We start from the raw sequence: 20,896 nt of genomic DNA on the forward strand, positions 1-20,896 counted from the left end.
TGAGACTGGATTTAACGTTAGGTCCTCCTAATGATGTCTCTGCTTCAGAGTGTATAGTTTATGATACAATAGCATTGCTTCTGCTTTGGGGGAGCTCATAATCTTATAGGGGGTGAGTTGAGCTATAGTCACAAGTTCGGATCTGAGATGGGTGATGTTTGAAGAATATAGGGGGGCATGATGTCTTAGAGTGTCTTTGGGGGCAGGGGGAGGGTAGAGGAAGGCCCTTGACCCCCACTTCCCTCCCTCCTTTCCTTCCCTGTGGAGTAAGGTGAAAATCTGTTGCTAAGTCATTTTTCAGTTGTGTCTGACCATGACCCCAGTTGGGGTTTCATTAGTAAAAAGACTGGTTTAAAAAAACCAAAATATTGGTTAAAAAAAACCAAACACCTGGTTGGGGTTTTATTGCTAAAAAAAAAAAAAATTGGTAAAAATACCAATACAAAATATTGGTTTAAAAAAAGTAGTTTACTTTTTCCTTCTCCAGATCATTTTAGAGATGAGTAAACTGAGGCAAATAGGGTGAAGTGACTTGCCCAGGGTCACATAGCTAGAAAGTGTTGGAAACCAGGTACGTGAGTCATCTTGACTCCAGGCCCAGAGATCTATGCACTCTGGCGCCCCCTAGCCGCCCTGAGGTGCAAAGATGTTGCTCTACCCCATCCCTCCTCCCTCCTCAGCACCTTAAGAGCCAGCGTACCCTTCCCTTCTGCCCTCTGTAGTTGAACCCTTGTCCTAACCCTGATTCCATCCCCTCTTGGACTTGTGTGCTATTCCACTAGTTTTCTAATTGGTCTCCTGGCTTCCGGTCCATCCTCCATACAGTGTCAAAATATCCTTCCTAGAACGTGTCATTCTGTTCAAGAAAGACTCTCTCCTGGCTCTTAGGTAAAATGAAATCTCCTCCACTTTTATAGGACTCGAGATCTGGCCCCAGTCTAGCATGCTCAGTGTGTTTGACTCCCTTTCATGCACCCTATATTCCAGGTAGACTTGCTGTTCCTCTCCCATCTCTGCACCTTTGCCTAGGCTGTTCCTCATGCCTGGAATGCCCTCCCTTCTCACCCCTTCCTCATTGAATCTTTCAAGGCTCAGCTCACATGTCCTTTCCTAAGCAAACATTTTCTCGATCTCTTAAATTGTTACTCCTAGTAGACTAAATATTCCTTGAGGCCAGAGACTTTTTTTGTTTTCCCTTTGAACCCCCAGCACATGCTTGGATACAGTGTGGGATGGTAGTCTCATTGACGTAGATGTTATTTGCATTGACACAGCCTGGTGTCCTAGAGACAGACACTGAACTTAGACTCATGGAAGTCCTGAGTTCAAATCCTGCCTCAGATCCTTAACTAGCTGTGTGACCTTTGCAAATCACTTAAGAGTTAACTGTAATTACTGACCTTTTGGCAGCATTTCCTCCTGTTGGAGGCAGTTATGAGGTGCAGCGGACAGGGTGCTGGGCCTAGACTCAGGAAGACCTGAGTTCAAATCCAGCCTCAGACACTAGCTGGGTGACCCTGGGTAAATCACTTAACTGCCTCAGTCTCCTTGTCCTCCTCTGTTAAAAGAGGTGTAAGAAGAGCACTTTCCTCTAAGGGTTGTTGTGTGAAATGCTTTTCAAACCTTAAATGCTGTATAGACACCAGCTGTTGTCGTCATTATTATGAACCATCCTTGCCCATCTACCTTATGGGGCTCTGTCCCATGTCATACCATAAGTTCACCACAGGGAGGCCACCCCACGTACTGGGAGCCACACGGCTTCTCCCGATGTCTAGAGGGCTCCAGGGAGGATGCGGGTGGGAGGGGGGCAGCCCTCGTTACCCCCTCACTCTCTTTCAGTCTGTAACCCACCCTTCTTCTTTTGGACCATCCATCTCTTTGGTGACTGGTTAGTGCAGGTGTGGGGAACTCGCAGTCTTGAGGTCACCTTCTAGGTCCTTAAGTGCGACTGTTTGACCGAATCCAAATTTTATAGAACAAATTCTTTTATTAAAACACTGTTAGCTCGTAAAACAAAGAAAAATAGAAAAGGAGCCTGAGAGCTTTCTACTTCTGCGGTGGCAGAGGTGGTTAAGAATTACCAAACTGGGTTTTTAAAAATTATTATTTAAGAATATAATAAATATAATAACTATAATTATATTATGATAATAATTAGCACTTTAAGTTGTGCAAAATACTTTATATGCACATCTTGGCAGATGGGCTAAACCAGGCTGAAGGTAACCTAGGCAGACCTGTTGTTGAGTTAGGGAGATGTCTACCCCAACCATGTGAAGACGTCCCCCCAGGCACAGTGGGAGGATGAGAACAATTTCTTCCAAGGACCATGAAGGCAGCTGAAGCAGGCGCCATGCGTTGATCCCTTAGAACTTGCTCAGACTTAAAAGATCCCAAGGTCATCCACTGCCTTCTGGGTCATCGCCTGTTGTCTTGTCACTGGACTCCAAAGATTCTGGAGGAGTGAGGCTGATGACTTCGTGCAACTCTGCTGCACTCAAATCTAATTCATGAGCCAGTCAAGACATCACCTGTGTGGTCACTGGTCATCTTCAGAAACATCAGTACATATCATTAGATCCTCCCAACAACCCTATAAAGGCTGTGATTAGTCCCATTTTGCAGATAAGGAAGCTGAAGCTGGCAAAGGTTAAGTGATGTGTCCGTGGTCCCCCAGGTAAAGAGGGTCTTCTTGAGCTCAAGTTCAGCACTCTTCTTCACTATTCCACCCTGCCTTGCATATAGTAGGTGCTTAATACTTGCTTGTTGGATTGAATTGTTCTGATGAGGTAAATAGATGAACAAATGCCAACCTATCAGTGTGAGTGCATTTTTTTTTGGCATGGAAGATTTTGCTCTGCCTACACAGTGTTTAAAAGAGGTCTATGTTTGTTTTCTCTAAGAGAACCATGGACTGGTTAGGGATTAAGACGTAGGGGAAAAGCAGCTTTGCCAAATCTTCCTTGTTGCTACCATTTGCCTGACTGATGGCAACTCCCTCTTGGAATCATAGGCCAGTGGAGCATCTCTTGACAATGTGTACATGATTGGAGTCAGTCTGGGGGCCCATATAGCCGGATTTGTTGGACAGATGTATGATGGGAAACTTGGAAGAATTACAGGTAAGGCTTCTGGGGGTGGGGCGGACTTCTCTGATCACAACCTTATTTTGTGTTTCATGGACAATTATGTCCTAATGTTGTTTGGACTTTGGGACTCTCTGCAAGGCCAACTGTTAACTAAATGTGTGTGTGTGTGTGTGATGTAACATAAATGTTATACACATATCTATCTAGATATCTATCTATCTTTATTGATATAGGACCACACCTATGATTTCATTGCTACAGGGAACTCTGGAGTTTCCAGGAAAAAATTCCCCCTGCCCATACAGGTCTGCATGTCTTCTGCAGTTTAGAGAGTTGCTAGGAAGATGTGGGTATTAGGTGACTTATTCAAGATCACACAGCCTCTGTGTATTAGCGTTGGGACTTGAACCCGGATTTTTCTGATCTTGAAAGTGTCTCTGTCTCTCATTTTTCATAATCATTTCAGTCACTCAGAGTTTGGCTTCATTTTGGTGATCTTTTAATTTACATTGTGGGACTTATTATGCATGGTTTTTACTGCATGCATTTACTTGATTCTGCATCAGTTCACACAAATCTTCTCAAGTTTCTTTGAATTCCCCATTTTTCACTTCTTCCTGAACAATGGTGTGTCATCCTATTCCTACACAAAGTGGACTGGACATTGGGCATGTAGTCAGGAAGACCTGAGTTCAAATCCAACTTCAGTCACTGACTAGCTGTTTGACCCTGGGCAAGTCCCTTAACCTCTGTGCCTCAATTTGCTCATCTTCCAGGTGACCAGGAAGCATTAATGATGAATCTGTGGGTATTCAAACAGTTCTGAATCTACAATTGAACTATTATGTATCCCACACTTCCCCACCTCATCCCCAAGAACCGCATGAAATGTTAGTGAATGCCTCGGTGCAGCCACATCTACAGCATTCCTCTGACTTACCTGTTAGCAGCCTTGTCAAAAACAATGAGGTGGCTCTTGCCTAAGCTGTTCTGGGGGAAGCCCTGTGGCTGGCGATTGTTCTCCTCCTTCTCCTCTTTCCAATTATACATTTAACAATTTTGTCCTGAGATAAAGCCCTCTGGTCTCCTTTCTTGAACATACGGTCACACACATATGTGCATACACACACGTGTGTGTGTATATATGTATTTCATATATATTATATATACACACACACATGTTCCTATTTGTATCTAATAATAGTCATCTCCAGGGAGGGGAGGGAAGAAAAAAGGGAAAAAAGAAAATGACATGATGATTTTGTTGTATATTTGGAGGGAACAGCAACTTGTACGTAATAGATTTGTATTTTCATGTGCAATCATCTTTTTTATTGTTCTATGTCATGGAAATGTTTGTTTTATTCCATAAATTAGAAAGAAAAAAAAGAAAAGAAAGAGGGATTTGGATTGGATAAGCACCAAGATCCCCTCCAATTTTAGATCAAAGTTTGTGGGATCTCAATCTCAGATCCTCTGAAAATTCTTTGGCTTTGGGTCATTTCTCCACTCTGTGAGCAGTGCAGCAGACCATTCCGAGATGATCTGTGAGCCACTGTCAAACATAGACACAAGCAGCAGGCTTGAATGGATTGAGAGCTTTATCAGAGAAAGCCAGTCCCCAAACAAACCCTGAGGGAGCATCCTCACTCAGGAGGCCTCTTACTGTATTCCAGGTCTGGATCCTGCAGGACCTCTCTTCAGTGGGAAACCCCCAAATGAGCGGCTGGATTACACAGATGCCCAGTTTGTCGATGTCATTCATTCCGATACTGACCGTACGTACTGCCTTAGCTTTTGTCTTTGTTTACCCCCAATGCTGGAAAGCTCACGAAGGGAAGGACAGGGAGGGAATCAATGTAGTGCCTGGATGGATGAGTAGCTTGGAGCAACCTGACCTAAATCTTCTTGTATGACTTGCAGTATTGTAAGTGACAAGATCCCAAGCTCAAGGGAGGGAAATATTAGGCAGCTCAATCTATTCAGTCAATTCATTATATTCCAAAGAGGATGGCTTTTCCATGACTGATGTGTGTCTCTTAAAATAACTAACAAATCCAAATTGAGATTGACATGTTTGGTATAGTAGAGGCAGATGTGTCAACTGCATGTCAAAAGTGGACCTAGTTTTTTAACTGCCTGGTTATTTCTTTTCAATTATTTTACGTTGCTGAAGTATATGTTCAGAAACCCATAGAACGTAAGAGGTGAAAAGACCTTACCAATTGTCTGAAGGCTTCTGTGAACCATTTTTGTGCCCTGGACTTTTTTGGAAGGCTAGAGGACCCTTCTCAGAACAACATTTTTAAATGCATAAAATAAGATGTATCATATTACAAAGAAAACCAATTATATTGAAATGTACTTGTCAAAATATTTTTTAAAAACAAGTTCACAAACCCCAGGTTAAAATCTACTCTGACCTTTTCATTTTACAGATAGAAAGAGAGAGATCCCAAAGTCAGGATTGGGATCATAACCCATGTCTTCTGAAAAGATTCTGAAAGAATACCTCTCTTTATTTCTAGGCTGTAGGCTATTTTTAATCAAATATCTTGCAGAATATTAGAGGATTTTTCAAATTTGAAGAAATGTAAGCAACTAGCGGATGTATCAATTAACTTTGGGTGGGAGAAAATGAGGAGATTTTAAGTTTGCTATGTGCATACATCTTCAAGTAGCTCTATGTGGTCTGGGGGATGTTATTGAACATTCTTAAGCCTCAGTTTTGTTATTTGAAAAATAGGAATGTCAACACCTAATAGAAATACTAATTCTAGTAACTATCCTGCCTGCTCCTTATTCTGAAGATAAAATCACTTGTTTAAAAGCTTGAATAAGTTAAAAGCAGCCTAGAAACCCAACATATTTTGGTGATTGCTTTATTTTTTTAGTCCTGGGCTTCAAAGAATCATTAGGAAATATTGATTTCTACCCAAATGGAGGACTGGATCAACCTGGTTGTCCCCAAACAATATTTAGTGGTAAGTACAGATGCTTTGCGATTGCAAAATGATAATAGACATTGCAGGAGGGAAGGGGACTTGCACTTGTTTCTGTTCCATGACACCATTGCCAGAGCCTCCTGGATGAAAAATTACACAGTCCTTGCCCTCAAAGAGCTTCTCATCTAAGGGGTAGGGAATATAATGGCCAGTCTGGGCCATTCTTCAATAACTAAGACATTCTGGGATGTCATTGATATGGGCACTCATTCCATCGAGGCAGATGGAAACTTGTTCTTTGCCAAGGTGTCCACCATTCCCTAGTTGCCAAATCTAGTGGTCTTTTCTCAGTCCTTGTTTTCTTGACCTTTTCATTCATCACCTTTGAGCAACCTCTTCCCTTGGGTTCTCCCTCCCTTCTCTGGCTTGTAGCAATGTTGATCTCTTAGTTCTCCTCCTCTATCTCTGACTGCTCTTTCTTGGCTTCTTTACTGAATCATTAGCTACCTCACGTGTGAGCATACACACATAGGTTCCAGCCTCTTTCTCTTCTTTTTACATTCTCTTTCTTGTTGACCTCATTAATTATCATTGGTGTGCAGATGACTTCCAGTCTAGGTTCAGCCCTGTCCTTTCTTTCTTCTTTGTTGAAATCTCATTTTAGCTACTGCTCACTGGACATTTGGAAGCTGGTGCCATTCCTATGGACATGTCAAACTCGCCATGTCCACAACTCCATTCCTTATCTTTCCTCCCAAATCCTTTCTTTTTCCAAACTTCCCTCTTTCTGTCAAGGGTACCTTCCTCATTCCAGTTGTTTATATTTGCAGTTTCAAAGTCACCCACAGTGCTTTGCTTTCCCTCACCCCAAGTAACTGCCCAGTCTTTCCCTTTTCCCTGTCATTAAGCCCTCTAGGCATTACTGTCTGTCCTCTCTCTATGTCTTTTGACTTCCCAGGCATTGTCATCTGGCTTGCCAATGTGCTCTGAGAATCCCTGGGCTTTGTCCTCTGCCCTCCAGTAGAACCCTTAGGACCCTGGGTCTTTCCATCTACCTCCTCATGGAGGTGGAGACCTTAGGATACTACAAAGTCAGTACTGGAGAGGCTCCCACTTGGGGAAAGCAAAATTGGCCAAGATGGGGAAGTGCTCACCAGTAGAGGAGGAACTAGACCACTATCTGGTAGCTACTTTAATTACTCTTGCCAGTTAAGTGCTAGGTTCTGTTGCTTTGCTGAATCTCTACTAGCTAAGTTTTGGTATTTTATGACAAAGCACCAATCACCCCACCATAATCAAGACTCTGACTCAGACTATTCAAGAGACAGCATGACAGAATGACTAGTATGTGGGTCTCGGAGTCAGGAAGGTCTTTCTTGGAGTCAGAAAAACCTGGGTTCAAATCCTACCTCAGACAATTACTAGCTGTCTGATTCTGGGCAAATCACTAGGACTTTCTGTCCCTCAATTTCCTCATCTGTAAAATAAGGGGTTGCATTTGATGGCTGCTAAGGTCCCATTTAGGCTCACTTCTGTCATGAACTCATACTTGGTTCTCTTGAGTTGAGCAAAATTCTTCACTAAATTTCTCCAGACTCTTCCCTCATATTTTCCTTTCTTTGCCATGAGATAGAGAAGAAGCTGTAAATTATCTGTGGAGGGCACTGCCCTGTTATACATGTGCTAACTGTGACAATATCCATTGCTTGTAAAGTGAATGTCAGTCCTTAAATAGAACCCTAACCTTTTCTTTATAATGAAGGAATGGAATACTTCAAATGCGACCACCAGAGATCTGTTTTCCTGTACCTATCTTCTCTCAAAAAAGACTGTGACATTGTTGCCTACCCTTGTGAGTCCTACCGAGATTACCTGAACGGCAAATGCATCAGCTGTGGAGGTGCCCAATCAATGCCATGTCCAGTCCTGGGTAAGCACTTTTCTCTCTTGTTCTGCTAGTGATTAATCTGGACACCCATTTTGCTTTCCCAAAGGGTACCTTGAACAAGGCTTAGAAAGCATTTTATATAAAAGACAGTCTACTTCTTGGTTGCAAGAATGATGGGTACCTGCTAGACTGTGGCAACCAGGACTCTTGGATCCTGCAGAAGAATAAAGTCTACTGGGTTATCTTAACATCTGGTGGAGTTTGCTAAAAGAGCTATGGTTGGGTCTTGGAGAAGTCAAGAAAATATCCGTGTGATGTATTCTCCTTCTCAAGCTCTGATTGGATCAAACAATGATTTTTGAGAATGTGAAGATTAGTGACATAGGTACCTGATTGTACTTAGGTGTTTACATTTCTTCCTTTAAGTGAAATATCCTGAAACCACAGCTTAGAAAGGGGATGTGACTCTCCTACAGTGACAGTGTTCTTTTTCCAGGACTAGTGCCCTTCCTACTCTACCACGCTCACTCATACAAGTGTTATAATAATTCACAATTTGAGCATGAAAATCAGTTGAGTATGAGTTGGGCCCCTGACACGCAACACCACCTACCTACTTTTTGCTCTTCAGAGGGGAGTATGACCTCTTACAGTTCATTTTTCTAATAGTAGAAAAAACTTAGTGAGAAGATAAAAGAATTATGGTTTATAGGGTCATAGATTTAAAACTGTAGAGGCTTTCATGTCTATCCCCCTCAGTTTATGAAGGCAGAAACTGAAGCATGGAGAGCTTAGGTGACTTTTCCAGCATCACTCATGTAGTAAGTATTTGAAGTGGGACTTGAACCCAGGTCTCCTTTACTCCAGATTGAGTTCCTTAGCTATTGCACCAGACAGACACAGTGAGGTCTGGATAGACCCATCCCCTTCTTCTCCCTGCTTCCCCCTAGTGATCCTACGTACTCATATCCTCACTATTAGAAGTTACAATTATGGAGAATATGGTCAGTCATTCTTGGGAATTATTTGTGACCTTGCACAAGTGTATCAGTCTCTCTGTAAAAGTTTCCTCATCTGTAAAATGAGGGGGTTGGATTTGATGCCTTTGAAAGTCCCTTCCAAATCTAATTAAATAATCCTGTCATTTGTACGCATGTATTGTAGTGCCCAAGAGCCATGGGTTTGAAGTCAGAGGAGCTGAGTTCAAATTTTGCCTTTGGCCTTTAATCTTGCTACTTTGTTTGTTTATAAAATGAAAGATTTAGACTAAATGACCTCTTCTAAGATCCTTTCTGGCTCCGAATTTATGAGAAATAACACTATTGTTACAATAGGTTCAGGAAGACTACTTAGCCAGCACTTTTTGGGCTTCCTGCTCTGTTCCTTGGGGCGGGAGTGTAGGAGAATCAGTGCAGTGTCCATTTCTACGTCTGTGGTCATCGTAACACCTGGTGCCAAATAAATGTTCTTTCCCTTCATAATTTCTTTTTGCCCTTACATGACAATGTCACCTAGTTCTCAAAAACCAACCTCTTAAGTTTGCAGTAGCTCATTCCCAGCTCATTTGCAGGGGGATGACTCTTTTTAGCTGTAGACATTCTCAAGGACTTCCTCATATATCAGAGGTGCTTAGTAAATGTTTATCGACTGATTAAAAGATTACTGATGAAGGGATAGAAAGGTCACAATCTGCTTCAGTGAAGGGAGAGCCCCGACCACTGAGTCACAGATCTCTAGGAAGAACCGATGATGTTTTGTCTAACTGTTTGTGACCCCTCTTGGGGGGTTTTCTTGGCAAAGATACTAGAATGATTTGCCATTTCCTCTTCCAGCTCATTTTAGAGATGAGGAAACTGAGGCAAACAGGATGAATTGACTTGCCCAGGGTCATACAGCTAGTAAATGTCTGAAGCTGGATTTGAACTCAGGTCTTCCAGATTCCAAGCTCAGTACTTTATCCACTGTGCCACCTCGCTGCCCTTATACTCAAGTTACATTCACTGTTTCCCATTGCCTTCATAGGTTACTATGCTGATCAGTGGAAAAACTACTCAATGCTAATGGATCCTCCTGTGGTAAAAGGTTTTTTTGATACAGCTTCTGAAAAGCCATTCTGCAGTAAGTGACCAGTGTTCTTTTCTCTCCCCCTAAATGTCCCTCAAAAAGCATGTTTGAGATGTAGTTATCTGATGGTGAGTCGTTAGCTAAGGGTCAATGAGGAGACAGTCTCACCACTGAAGACTTGGGACTGAGTCAAAGAAAACTTGGGCCTCAGTCTTAGGCTTTGGGTTCTGCAAACCCCATGACGACCAAGCCCTGTAATTCATTTCAATTCTATAAGCATTTATTAAGCACTTACTGAATGTCAGGTACTAGGTGCTAGAGCTATAAAGACAAAGATAAAATCATAACTGCCCTCAAAGAGCATACATTCTATTAAGGAAAACCACATGAACATAGGGAAGAATGCATGAAATATAGAGAGAGTAAGTACAAAATCATTTCAAGGAACTAAGCCCTGTGGGATTGGGAAAGGCCTCCTGGACAAGGTGATCCACCTTCAGAACCAGGTGACCTTGGGTGACTGGCCCCTCTCTGGGCTTCACTCTGCTCCTCTTAAAAATGCAGGCTGAATGAGAATAACCTCCAAGGCCCCTCCCAGTTCTAAATCTGTGGTCCCATCAGTGACCCAGGTGTCACATTGCTCTGACCCAGAATCCCAAGGCTCTGACTGTGGAGTGCCCAGGCTTCCAATGACATCAGCCCCCAAACTGCCTTCCTGGAAGCAGGTACCTGACAGCCATGCCTTCAGGCCCCACCTTTACCTACCAACAATCACCCTGTTATTTCCCAGATTCTATATTATAATTACTGAGACTCCTCTCTCTGCCACCTCCTGTTTTATGTACTTCTTTTCTACCGCCCATTGAGAAAAGACAGTTGAGAGAAAACAGATTTTCTCTGAATCATTGGAGTTGGTGCATTAGAACAGGAGCCACAAATTGGTACTTAATAGGCTATGCTCCTGGTACAGGACTTGTGAAATTCTGCCCTATCATCTCAAGTTGGTACATTGACATGTGTGGGATTCATTGGAGATAATCGATGACGCTTCATCCTGCAGCTCCAGTCGGCCTTTCCCGACACCATCCCTTATGTGCTCCATTGGACCACTCATTACTTATTGCCTTTACTTGACATCTCTCCCACCTTCATGCCTTTGCAGAGGCTGGGCCCCTTGCCTAGAAGATTCTCCCTCCTCAAGACCACATCTTGGATCCATTCAAGGCTTACAGAAGTATCATGAGGGTCTTGCTTGAGTCATTTCAGTGATTAGCACTCTGCCTACTCTCCAAATGAGTTTGAATATAATTTATATTGACGTCCCTAAATATGTTATTTCCATCCAGTTAGATGTAAGATTTTAGAGAACAAAGGCTATTTCATTTTTGTCTTTGTATCTGCTGTGCCTAGCACACTGCTGGGAATATAGTAGGCACTTAATAAAGGCTTCTTGAATTTAACTAAGATTCAGGATAAATAAGATGTGGCCCCTGCTCTCATCATGGTGGGGAAGGGTGTTGGAGAAGAGGGGACCTGAGTAACATGCGTAACCCTGAGGCCAAAGGGCAGCCTCTCTCCTCTACAAGTACTTGGACTCAGTGGGCATCAAACATTAAACAGGTTTTACTTCTCCAGTAAAAGAACACAGGAAAAACTCAGGCCCAAATCCACATGGGGTCCAGGGACACTGAGTCTCACAGAAGGAGGTCCTCTGTCTCTCCTCGGGATTAGGCAGGATCTAAAGGGTGAGAAGAGAAAGGAAAGGACCTTGGGGAGATGAAGGTTTCCTTCATTAGCCCTTGGAACAGAAATAAAATGAAGCTGGCCTGATTCTGACCACAGACTCTGCCTCTCTGCAGTATATCACTACTTTGTGGATATCATGACTTGGAACAAGAACATACGGAGAGGTTATGTTACAATTAAGTTAACAGATCAAACCGGAAATATGACAGAGTCCAAGATCAGCCAGTAAGTTGTTGGGATTAAACCGGATGTTGAAGATTGTTCATGCATGTGTGTGTGTGTCCATGTGTGCACTTGCATGTGTGTGTGTGTGTGTGTGTGTGTGTGTGTGCATCTGTGTGTGTGAGAAAGTGTTTGGCTAGCTCGTTAAAGGGTACAAACAGTTCATCTGTCAGCACCATGCTTTGCTCTCTTGATACATATTGGGATCCTACCTAAAGCCTTCAGCAAGCATTATATGCAATGGGGATAAGCTAGATACATTTCCAATAAGATCAGGGGTGAAACAAGGATGTCCGTTATCACCACTATTATTCAATATGGTACTGGAAATGTTAGCTGTAGCAATTAGACAAGATAAACAAACTGAAGGAATAAGAATAGCCAAAGAAGAAACTAAGTTATCACTCTTTGCAGATGATATGATGATATACTTAGAGAATCCCAGAGATTCAAGTAAAAAATTACTAGAAATAATAAACAACTTTGGCAAAGTTGCAGGTTACAAAATAAACCTACACAAATCTGCTGCGTTCCTATATATTAGCAACAAGGTCCAACAGCAAGAGATAGAAAGAGAAATCCTATTTAAAGCTAGGGTAGACACTATAAAATACTTGGGAGTTTACCTGCCAAAACAAACCCAGGGATTATATGAACACAATTACAAGACACTTTTTGCACAAATAAAGTCAGATTTAAGTAAGTGGAAAAACATCAGTTCATGGGTAGGCTGAGCTAATATAATAAAAATGACAATTCTACCTAAATTAATTTACTTATTTAGTGCCATACCAATTAAACTATCAGATAATTACTTTCTAGAGCTGGATAAAATAATATCAAAATTCATTTGGAAGAAAAAAGGTCCAAAATATCAAAGGGACTAGTGGGAAAAAAAATGCTGGGGAAGGTGGTCTAGAGCTACCAGACCTCAAATTGTACTATAAAGCAGCAATTATCAAAACCCCTTGATATTGGCTAAGAAACAGAGGGGTAGACAAGTGGAATAGACTTAGCACTCAAGACACAGTAGGCAAGGAATATAGCAACCTCTTGTTCGATAAACCCAAGGACCCCAGCTTCTGGGATAAGAACTCACTGTTCGACAAAAATTGCTGGGAAAACTGGATAACAGTGTGGTAGAAACTAGGCATAGACTCATCCCTGACACCGTACACAAAAGTCCAAATGGGTACATGATTTAGGTATAAAGATTGATACCATGAACAAACTGGAGGAGCAAGGAATAGTGTATTTATCAGATTTATGGAGAAGGGAAGAATTTTTTACTAAAGAAAAGATAGAAAGCATTTGGAAATGCAAGATGGATAATTTTGATTACATTAAACTGAAAAGTTTTTGCACAACCAAACCCAATGCAACCAAAATTTGGAGGGATGTAGTAAATTGGGAAAGAATTTTTACGGCTAAACTCGGGGATAAAGGCCTCATTTCTAGAATATGTAGAGAACTGATTCAAATGTATAACTATACAAATCATTCCCCAATTGATAAATGGTCAAAGGATATGAACAGGCAATTTTCAGAGGAAGAAATTAAAGATATCTATAATCATATGAAAAAATGCTCTAAATCACTATTGATTAGAGAGATGCAAATCAAAACAACTCTGAGGTACCACATCACACCTATAAGATTGGCAAACATGACAGAACAGGAAAACGATAAATGCTGGAGAGGATGTGGGAGAGTTGGAACACTAATTCATTGTTGGTGGACCTGTGAGCTCATCCAACCATTCTGGAGAGCAATTTGGAACTATGCCCAAAGGGTTACAAAAATGTGCATACCCTTTGACCCAGCAATATTGCTACTAGAACTGTATCCCCAAGAGATCATAAAAATGGGAAAGGGTCCCACAAGTACAAAAACATTTATAGCAGCACTCTATGTAGTTGCCAAAAACTGGAAGTCAAGGGGATGCCCATCAATTGGGGAATGGCTGAATAAATCATGGTACATGAATGTAATGGAGTACTATTGTGCCATAAGAAATGATGAACAAGAAGACTTCAGAGAGGCCTGGAAGGACTTATATGACCTGATGCTGAGTGAAAGGAGCAGAACCAGGAGAACTTTGTGCACAGCAACGACCACAGCGTGCGAGAGTTTTTTCTAGTAGACTTGGAGCTTCGTAATAACGCAAGAACTTATAAAATAAAATTTAAAAAAATCCCAATGGTTTTCTAAGGCAAAATGCCTACCACACTCAAGAGAAAGAACTATGGAATTCATTCGCAGAATGTAGCAGATCATGTGTGTGTGTGTGTGTGTGTGTATTATGTTTTGATTTGTTATATGATTTCTTCCATTTATTTTAGTCTGACTACATAGCATGACTATAGTGAAAATGTATTCAATAGGAAAGTATATGTAGAACCTATACAGAATTGTATGCCATCTTGGGGAGGGAGGAGGGTAGTGGCGGGTAGGTGTGGGGGAGTTAAAATCTTAATTTTATGATAAATATTGGGATCCCTGGGGGATTGCAGCTCTCTTATCCTGCTGCGTGGAAGGGATAGCATCTCTGGTTCAGCTGACAGAGGGTGCCTCCTGCACTCTCCCCTTTGCCCTTGTCCTCTGCAGTCACACAACACATTAACTCATGCCTAGCTAGCTGTCTTTAGTAAGTGGCAGGTACAGCCTGTTAGCGGAGAGGATTTAGCTGTAGAAATCTGAGTTTGTTTGGATCCTTAGAAAGCTTAGATTTGATGTTAAAGATATTCCTCTTCTGATGGACATGGGACTTGTACTCAATGGTCTCTGAGACCTCCTCCCCCTTGAAATCTCTTAGAATTCCATGGTCTTTGGTTGGATGAACAGGACCTTGTTAGCCGAGGAGGGGTCATGCCGCCTTCTGGCACCCTGCCTCAGTTTGTGGTAGCTGCTTGGATGCTAACAATACCTGTCCTTAATTTCCCCATCTTTCTTGCCTCCAGGCCAAGGTCTCTCAGTGGAAGGAGCCCTTTTGGAGTCAGAGAACCTGGGTTCAAATCCTGGCAATGGCATCTTGAGCCAATTATGTCCCTTTTCTGGGCCTCAGTTTCCTTATCTCATGAGAGGCTTGGACTCACTGACCTCCAAAGTCTCCTCCTCTTCCAGACTCATGGTCCTATGACCTCTGTCAGTATTTCTAGGCCCCCTTTCTTTCTTCCTTGCTCAGTCCAGTTTCTAACCACCAGACTTTCCTTCTCTCTCTCTCTCTCTCTCTCTCTCTCTCTCTCTCTCTCTCTCTCTCGTAATATTCCTTTAGTGTCTACTCATTATTTTTCTCCATTGCTACCCCTCGTCTTCCCTTTTTCTTTCACTTGCAGAGCATCTTCTCACTGGGAAAATTGTATATCATGGAGGCCCTCGTTGGCCCTTCACCAAATAGGCTTACTATTGTCCTCTCCTTGCTTACCTCAGAGATGGATCCCTTAAATTTTTATAGAAATTGACTCATTTTGAAACTCATGAGACTTGGCATAGTGTAGTGGATAGAGCTAGAACAGTGAGGTGGTGCCATGGATAGAGCATGGGCTTGGACTCAGGAAGACTCATCTTCATGAATTTAAATCTTGCCTAAGACACTTATTAGCTGTGTAACCCTGGGCAAGTCATTTAACCTTGTTTGTCTCAGTCTCCTCATCTGTCCAATGCGCTGGAGAAGGAAATGGCAAACCACTCCAGTATCAGCCAAGAAAATCCCAAATGGGATCACAAAGAGTTGGACATGATGGAACAACAATGTTAATGTTAATAATTCTTCCAATTAATTCTGAGATCCTCGAGGACAGAAATGGCTTCATTATTGTCCTCGTGTCTAGCTCACTGCTTCAATAGATGCTTGGTTATTGACTGATTGGTTACACATCTGTTTTGTGACAGACATTTTGCTAGGCACCAGGAAGTATGGCCAAAAATGGAGCTGTCCCTGCCCTCAAAAAGCTTATGTTCTATGACTTAAATCCTTCTCCCCAAACTACATGTAGAATCAGAGCCTAGGTTTGGTTCTCAGCTCTTCTGCTCTGGGACATTGGGACATTCCCTTGGATCCTCAGTTTCCTTATCTGTAAAAAATGAGTGGGTTGGACTAGTTGGTCATTAATGTTCCTTCCAGCTGCAAATCTGTCATCCTATGATGTTTACTGAGTGAACTAGGTCTATACCAAAATCAGCTTTGCCAGATTGAGAGAGGAAGGATAGGAGTTGAAGAGTAAGAGAAGAGGAAGGGAGAGAGAAATGACAAGCAAAGAAAGTCAGGTGACTTTGGCTGGGCAGGGTGGGGTGCTGGCCTCTGTGGGAAATGGGTGTGTAAGAGCACATGGGCAGGCCACATGTGTATGGAGGTACATGTGTATACAGAGGAATACAGACAGGACATGTATCTGGAGGTACATGGATAGGACACATGTATGTGGAGGTACATGTATGTGTCATACCCTTATCCTCACATTCCTTGAGGTTGATTTATTTAATGGGAAGATGTCTCTTTTAAAAAACTCATCTCTCTCTCTTCTAGTGAACCTGTCATATTTCAGAAGTTTCAGCAAGTGAGCCTTCTTGCCAGGTTTCCTCAGGATATTGACCAGGTGAAGGGCATCTCCTTGATGTTCTCTACCGGGCCTGTGATTTGGTCCAAGTACAAACTCAGGATCATCTGGATAAAGCTGAGATCGATCACACGGCCTGAGAAGTAAGCAGGGCTACACCATGGTTTGCCCAATGGTGTAGCAAACACCCTCCCACATGAGGATTAGAATGGGTCCAGTGACTCTTCCAGCAGAGCTCTGTCAGCTCTGTGGGCCAGAGGGAGAGCTTCCAAAGCAAGAGACTGACAAGACTGGGGAGGATCAATGGCCTCAGGAGAGAATACTGCAGATCCCAGTGCTTGTAGAGTTTAATAATGGAGCCAAGAACTGTATAGGTAGCTACATCCCTTTTGCTTGTGAGCATGTTGCTTACAATTTAAACCAGTATGTTAAGGCAAACTGGCAGCTGATGTTTGCCTGATGGGAGATGGTGCTCTGGCTGTACCTGTGCATATTTACTGTAACTGTGTGACCTGAGTGAATTCACATAAGTTTCCTCATACGTAAAATGTGACTGGGCCAGATGTCTTCTACATCTTTGGAGCTTTGTAGCATTAATATTTTAGAGTTGGAAGAGATGTTATAGGTGTAACACACCTTTGGATTGCCAAGGAGATATGATGCTGGAGATGAGCATGTGTTTGGCAGCACAGAAATCCCTCCCCACACAGGGGATTCTGGGAAAGAAGTGTGTGTTTCTATTAATCAGCAAACGTTTCTGAAGCACCTCCTTGTATTAAGCTACATAGCCCTGAGGACACACGTGGAATGAAACAACAGTGCCTGCCTTGAAGAGTTTATGTTCTGGATGGCATCATGTCTTCTTTTGGGGGTTGTTGTGAGGATCAAAGGCCTATGTGAAGGGCTGTATAAACGCTAGCTATTATCATTCTCTCCATCTTGTCTCGCATCCAGCCAACTAAAATGGCAGGTGGGAATTGAAAAACAATTTAGGACTTTTGTAATCCACCAAATAGCAAGGTCAGGTGGGGGGTGGGGAGGTTTGTGTGTGGATGGGAAGAGGAATGACAGAGGAGGGAGGATGGAAACTTTGGGGCCAAAGGTGTCCTTCTGGGACCCTTTTCAGTCCTGAAGCTTTTGTACTTACCCCCTTCCTTAGGCTTCTTCTCATCATATCTTGCTTTTTCGACTGATAGAAGAGCCGAGAAAATTATTATCTTTTTGTCTTAATTCTTCCAGGAGAGGCAGTATGATACAGGGGCCAGAGGCCTAGCCATTGGATTAGGGACCCCTGGGTTCAGGTCCTGGCTCTGGGACCTTGGACTCTCTGAGGACAAAGTCCATCAGCTCCAAATGAGTTGGGATCAGTGTGAGGAAGTTCCCTAGCCGGAAGTTCCTTACATGGATGAAGTCATGGTTCTAAAACAAAAATAGCAATAATCATTGTCAATTATCCATCCAATATTTCCTGAAATCCTTTCTAGGCCAGAGGCTCCCTCTGCTCCTTCCACAGAATTCCAGGCTGCAGAATTAGACAGTTTGTTTTGAGTGGTTGCTTTTCTTTTTATTATGAAGATGAATCACCTTTTTTAAAAAGGGAGGTAGGTAGAAAATGAAGGCATTTTGTCTGCCAGGCTGAGCCTGGTGCCCTGATTTTTGGCAGGGTCTTTGAGATGATCAAAACAGGGTGATGTCATTGTGACAGGATAAGAAGGGGAGTGAGATCACCTCCTGAATCCTTTGGCAGAAGCTAGTTGTGAGCAGGACCCAGTGAGCAGAGCTGGACCTGGAGTGAGGTAGCCCCAGATTCCTCTATGATGACTGTGTCCCTCATCCTCTTGGCCTTAGTGTCCTCATCTGGAAAGTGGGCATCATCATCATCCTCCTCTTCCTCCTCCTCATCATACCTGTAGCACCTCCCTCGTGAGGTTTCCAGGAGGCTAAAATGTGACCCTGTCCTTGAAAGCGTTTTCACTAATCCCAGCCTGTTTCTTCGATAAAATGTAACATGGAGATCTTGTTACTCCTATAAGGTTTATTGTGGGATTCAAATAAGATTATGCAAGGGACAGAGACTGCATTATGATTTCATGGGTATAGGGAACTCCTAGGTGAGGAAATTCCCTCTGCCAGTGCAGGGCAGCCCTGCCTCTGCTTGTAGACTTTGCACAGGGCCTGCCATACAGAAAAGGCTGAATAAATGCTTGTTGCCTGTTACACTGAGGGCCTAAAGTATATGCCAGAGGCAGCATTGGAGCCAAGTTCTTCCTGGCAGCAAGGCTAGCTCTATCCATTGCACCACACTGCCTTCTCACTAGAAACAACCCTGTGTAACTGCCAGCCTAGAAGAGGATTTCTCTGATCAAGTACCTGCAGAAAAAAGAATCTGGCCCCAAGCACTCCCATCTTTATCCAGACTGAACCCTAACCCTAAATTACCTAGAGGTTCTTGGGGAACAGTTCTGTGCCCTGTTCCCAGCTTTACTTTTTTGTTTCTTACTGGTCATCTTATTTATCAAGTAAGGGTTGTTGTGTATTTCCCCAACATTTACATGTTGAATCTCCCCAAAAGAATGGAAACCCTTTGAGGGCAGGGCTGTTCTCATTTTTTCTTTGTATCCTCAGTGCCAAGCACTTAGGAAAGGCTTGATAAATGCTTGTTGATTGATGGAACTGTGTTTTTCCTTTTCACAGGCCACAGATGTGCAGATATGATCTCGTCCTGATGGAAAACAAAGAAACAGCCTTTCAGCCCATCCTTTGCTAGACACTCAAACTGGGCAGCAGCTCATGGAAACTGTCATTTTGCTATCAAGGCAGAGAATGGACCAGATGCGCATACATCTTTACGGATGTCTTAAACTGTAGCACAAAATGTCAGTTTTAGGACCATAAAATAATTATGGAGAGTGAATGAGGATCGGGGGAGTTTTTCAGGGAGGTGACAGTATCTGTTGGGGTCTGGCAGCTTTAGCTTCCTGCGCACGATCCCACTAGATCCAGAGACCATCTGAGATATTTTTTCTAGTGGCTTAAGTGGCCAGGGGGCTAGAGCCAGGAGTTGGCAGGGGGCCCAACTTTGATCTCACTTGCCTATGGCTTTTGCTATGGGTTTTTAGCCTATTTCTTCCTCAATTTCTATCTGTGAAGAGATGCTGATCTACCTCTCAGGGATACTGAGAAAGAGAAGGACTTGAGTCTGTGAAGGGATTTGAGATAGGAGGCTAAAATGTATCTTCATACATGTTGTATATGTTCTCTGTGAATGTCTTATTTATTCTCAATGGCCCAACAAAGTGGGGGGCACGGACTACTTGGCACACATTAGATGCTTAATAAATACTTATGGAATAAATCAATGTGTTGTGATCTTCCTTCCCCAGATGCCCACTCCAGCCCACTCTAAGAATGCCGTACTTGAAGAGAGAACGGTACTCTGGGCTTATTCTCTTCTGAAGTGGGGAATATGTTGGGGAGGGGGATCAGAGAGAATCTCTGGGGGTCCACTGCAATGGATGAAAGAGAAAGGAATAATGGGCTGGAACAGCAAAGGGGCAGAGGCAGCCAGCCCCCTTCTCCCTCTAGCTCTCTCTCCAACCTCTGAACGGCTGAGAGACAGCTGTAGGAGCAGAGGGCAGTCCAGAGAGGACTCCTTGCCAGGGCTCAGACCACCAACCCTGCACCAGTGGGATGGCCAGGACCAAGAACAGCACTGGCTATGGGGGCTTACTGAAATGTAGTGTGGGGTTGTGGGTAGCGGGCTGGACCTAGACATGGGAAGACCTGGGGTTGAGTCCAGCCATTGTCACTTGCTACTTAGGGCAAGTCATGATCTGTGAGCCTCACTTTCCTCTTCTGAGAAAGGAGGAGGGGGTGGGGGTTTGAAGTAAATGACTTATGAAGTACCTCCCATGATAATAAGCCTATAATCGGGTAGAGTCTTCTCAATCCACCCAGATTTGAGTTCCTCTGGAATATCTACCACCTCATCTCATTCTGTGGCCTTTCTGGAAGATTAGCACTCTATTGCCTCCAATGTCCAGACAGTACGTTTCCAAAAACTCCTGAGTTTCTTGCTTGGGGAACAAGAGTGGGGGGTGGCCCACCCTTGACAGGTGTCTGTTATGCCTTGTTTTACCCTGTTTATTTGCTCATTGATTCTACATCAAGAATAAAAGCACCTGTATGCATGTCTGTTCACAGCTATGGAGAGCTAACTCCATTATACAGAGATCACTGGAATGAGGTAGGGCCATCAGTGGCTGGGGGTTTCAGAGCTGATTTCTGAGTAGGTGAGTTTAAAAATCCACATACCCTTGGAGAATAAGTCATGGTGGTACCCCATAGAGAAAAAGGATAGAAAGTCATGGACTTTCTGAGATC

General features: G+C 43.0%; 1 protein-coding gene across 3 annotated transcripts in view; it reads left to right on the forward strand.

The window, feature by feature from the left end:
• LIPH (lipase H) overlaps window positions 1–19,868 on the forward strand; it is a 50,038-nt gene extending 30,170 nt beyond the window's left edge. For 2 of the 3 annotated variants that reach the window (XM_072640410.1, XM_072640409.1), the window contains exons 3-10: window positions 3,017–3,125; window positions 4,769–4,870; window positions 5,987–6,076; window positions 7,800–7,967; window positions 9,948–10,043; window positions 11,849–11,960; window positions 16,483–16,656; window positions 19,208–19,868. In XM_072640410.1, coding sequence (XP_072496511.1) covers window positions 3,017–3,125; window positions 4,769–4,870; window positions 5,987–6,076; window positions 7,800–7,967; window positions 9,948–10,043; window positions 11,849–11,960; window positions 16,483–16,656; window positions 19,208–19,280 — 924 coding nt within the window. In that variant the 3' untranslated portion in view covers window positions 19,281–19,868. The remainder of the gene's footprint in view (window positions 1–3,016; window positions 3,126–4,768; window positions 4,871–5,986; window positions 6,077–7,799; window positions 7,968–9,947; window positions 10,044–11,848; window positions 11,961–16,482; window positions 16,657–19,207) is intronic. The other variant, XM_072640411.1, reaches the window with a different exon arrangement.
• The last annotated feature ends 1,028 nt before the right edge of the window (window positions 19,869–20,896 follow it).

This window comes from Notamacropus eugenii, chromosome 2, assembly GCF_028372415.1.
Source record: "Notamacropus eugenii isolate mMacEug1 chromosome 2, mMacEug1.pri_v2, whole genome shotgun sequence".
Taxonomy (NCBI): domain Eukaryota; kingdom Metazoa; phylum Chordata; class Mammalia; order Diprotodontia; family Macropodidae; genus Notamacropus; species Notamacropus eugenii.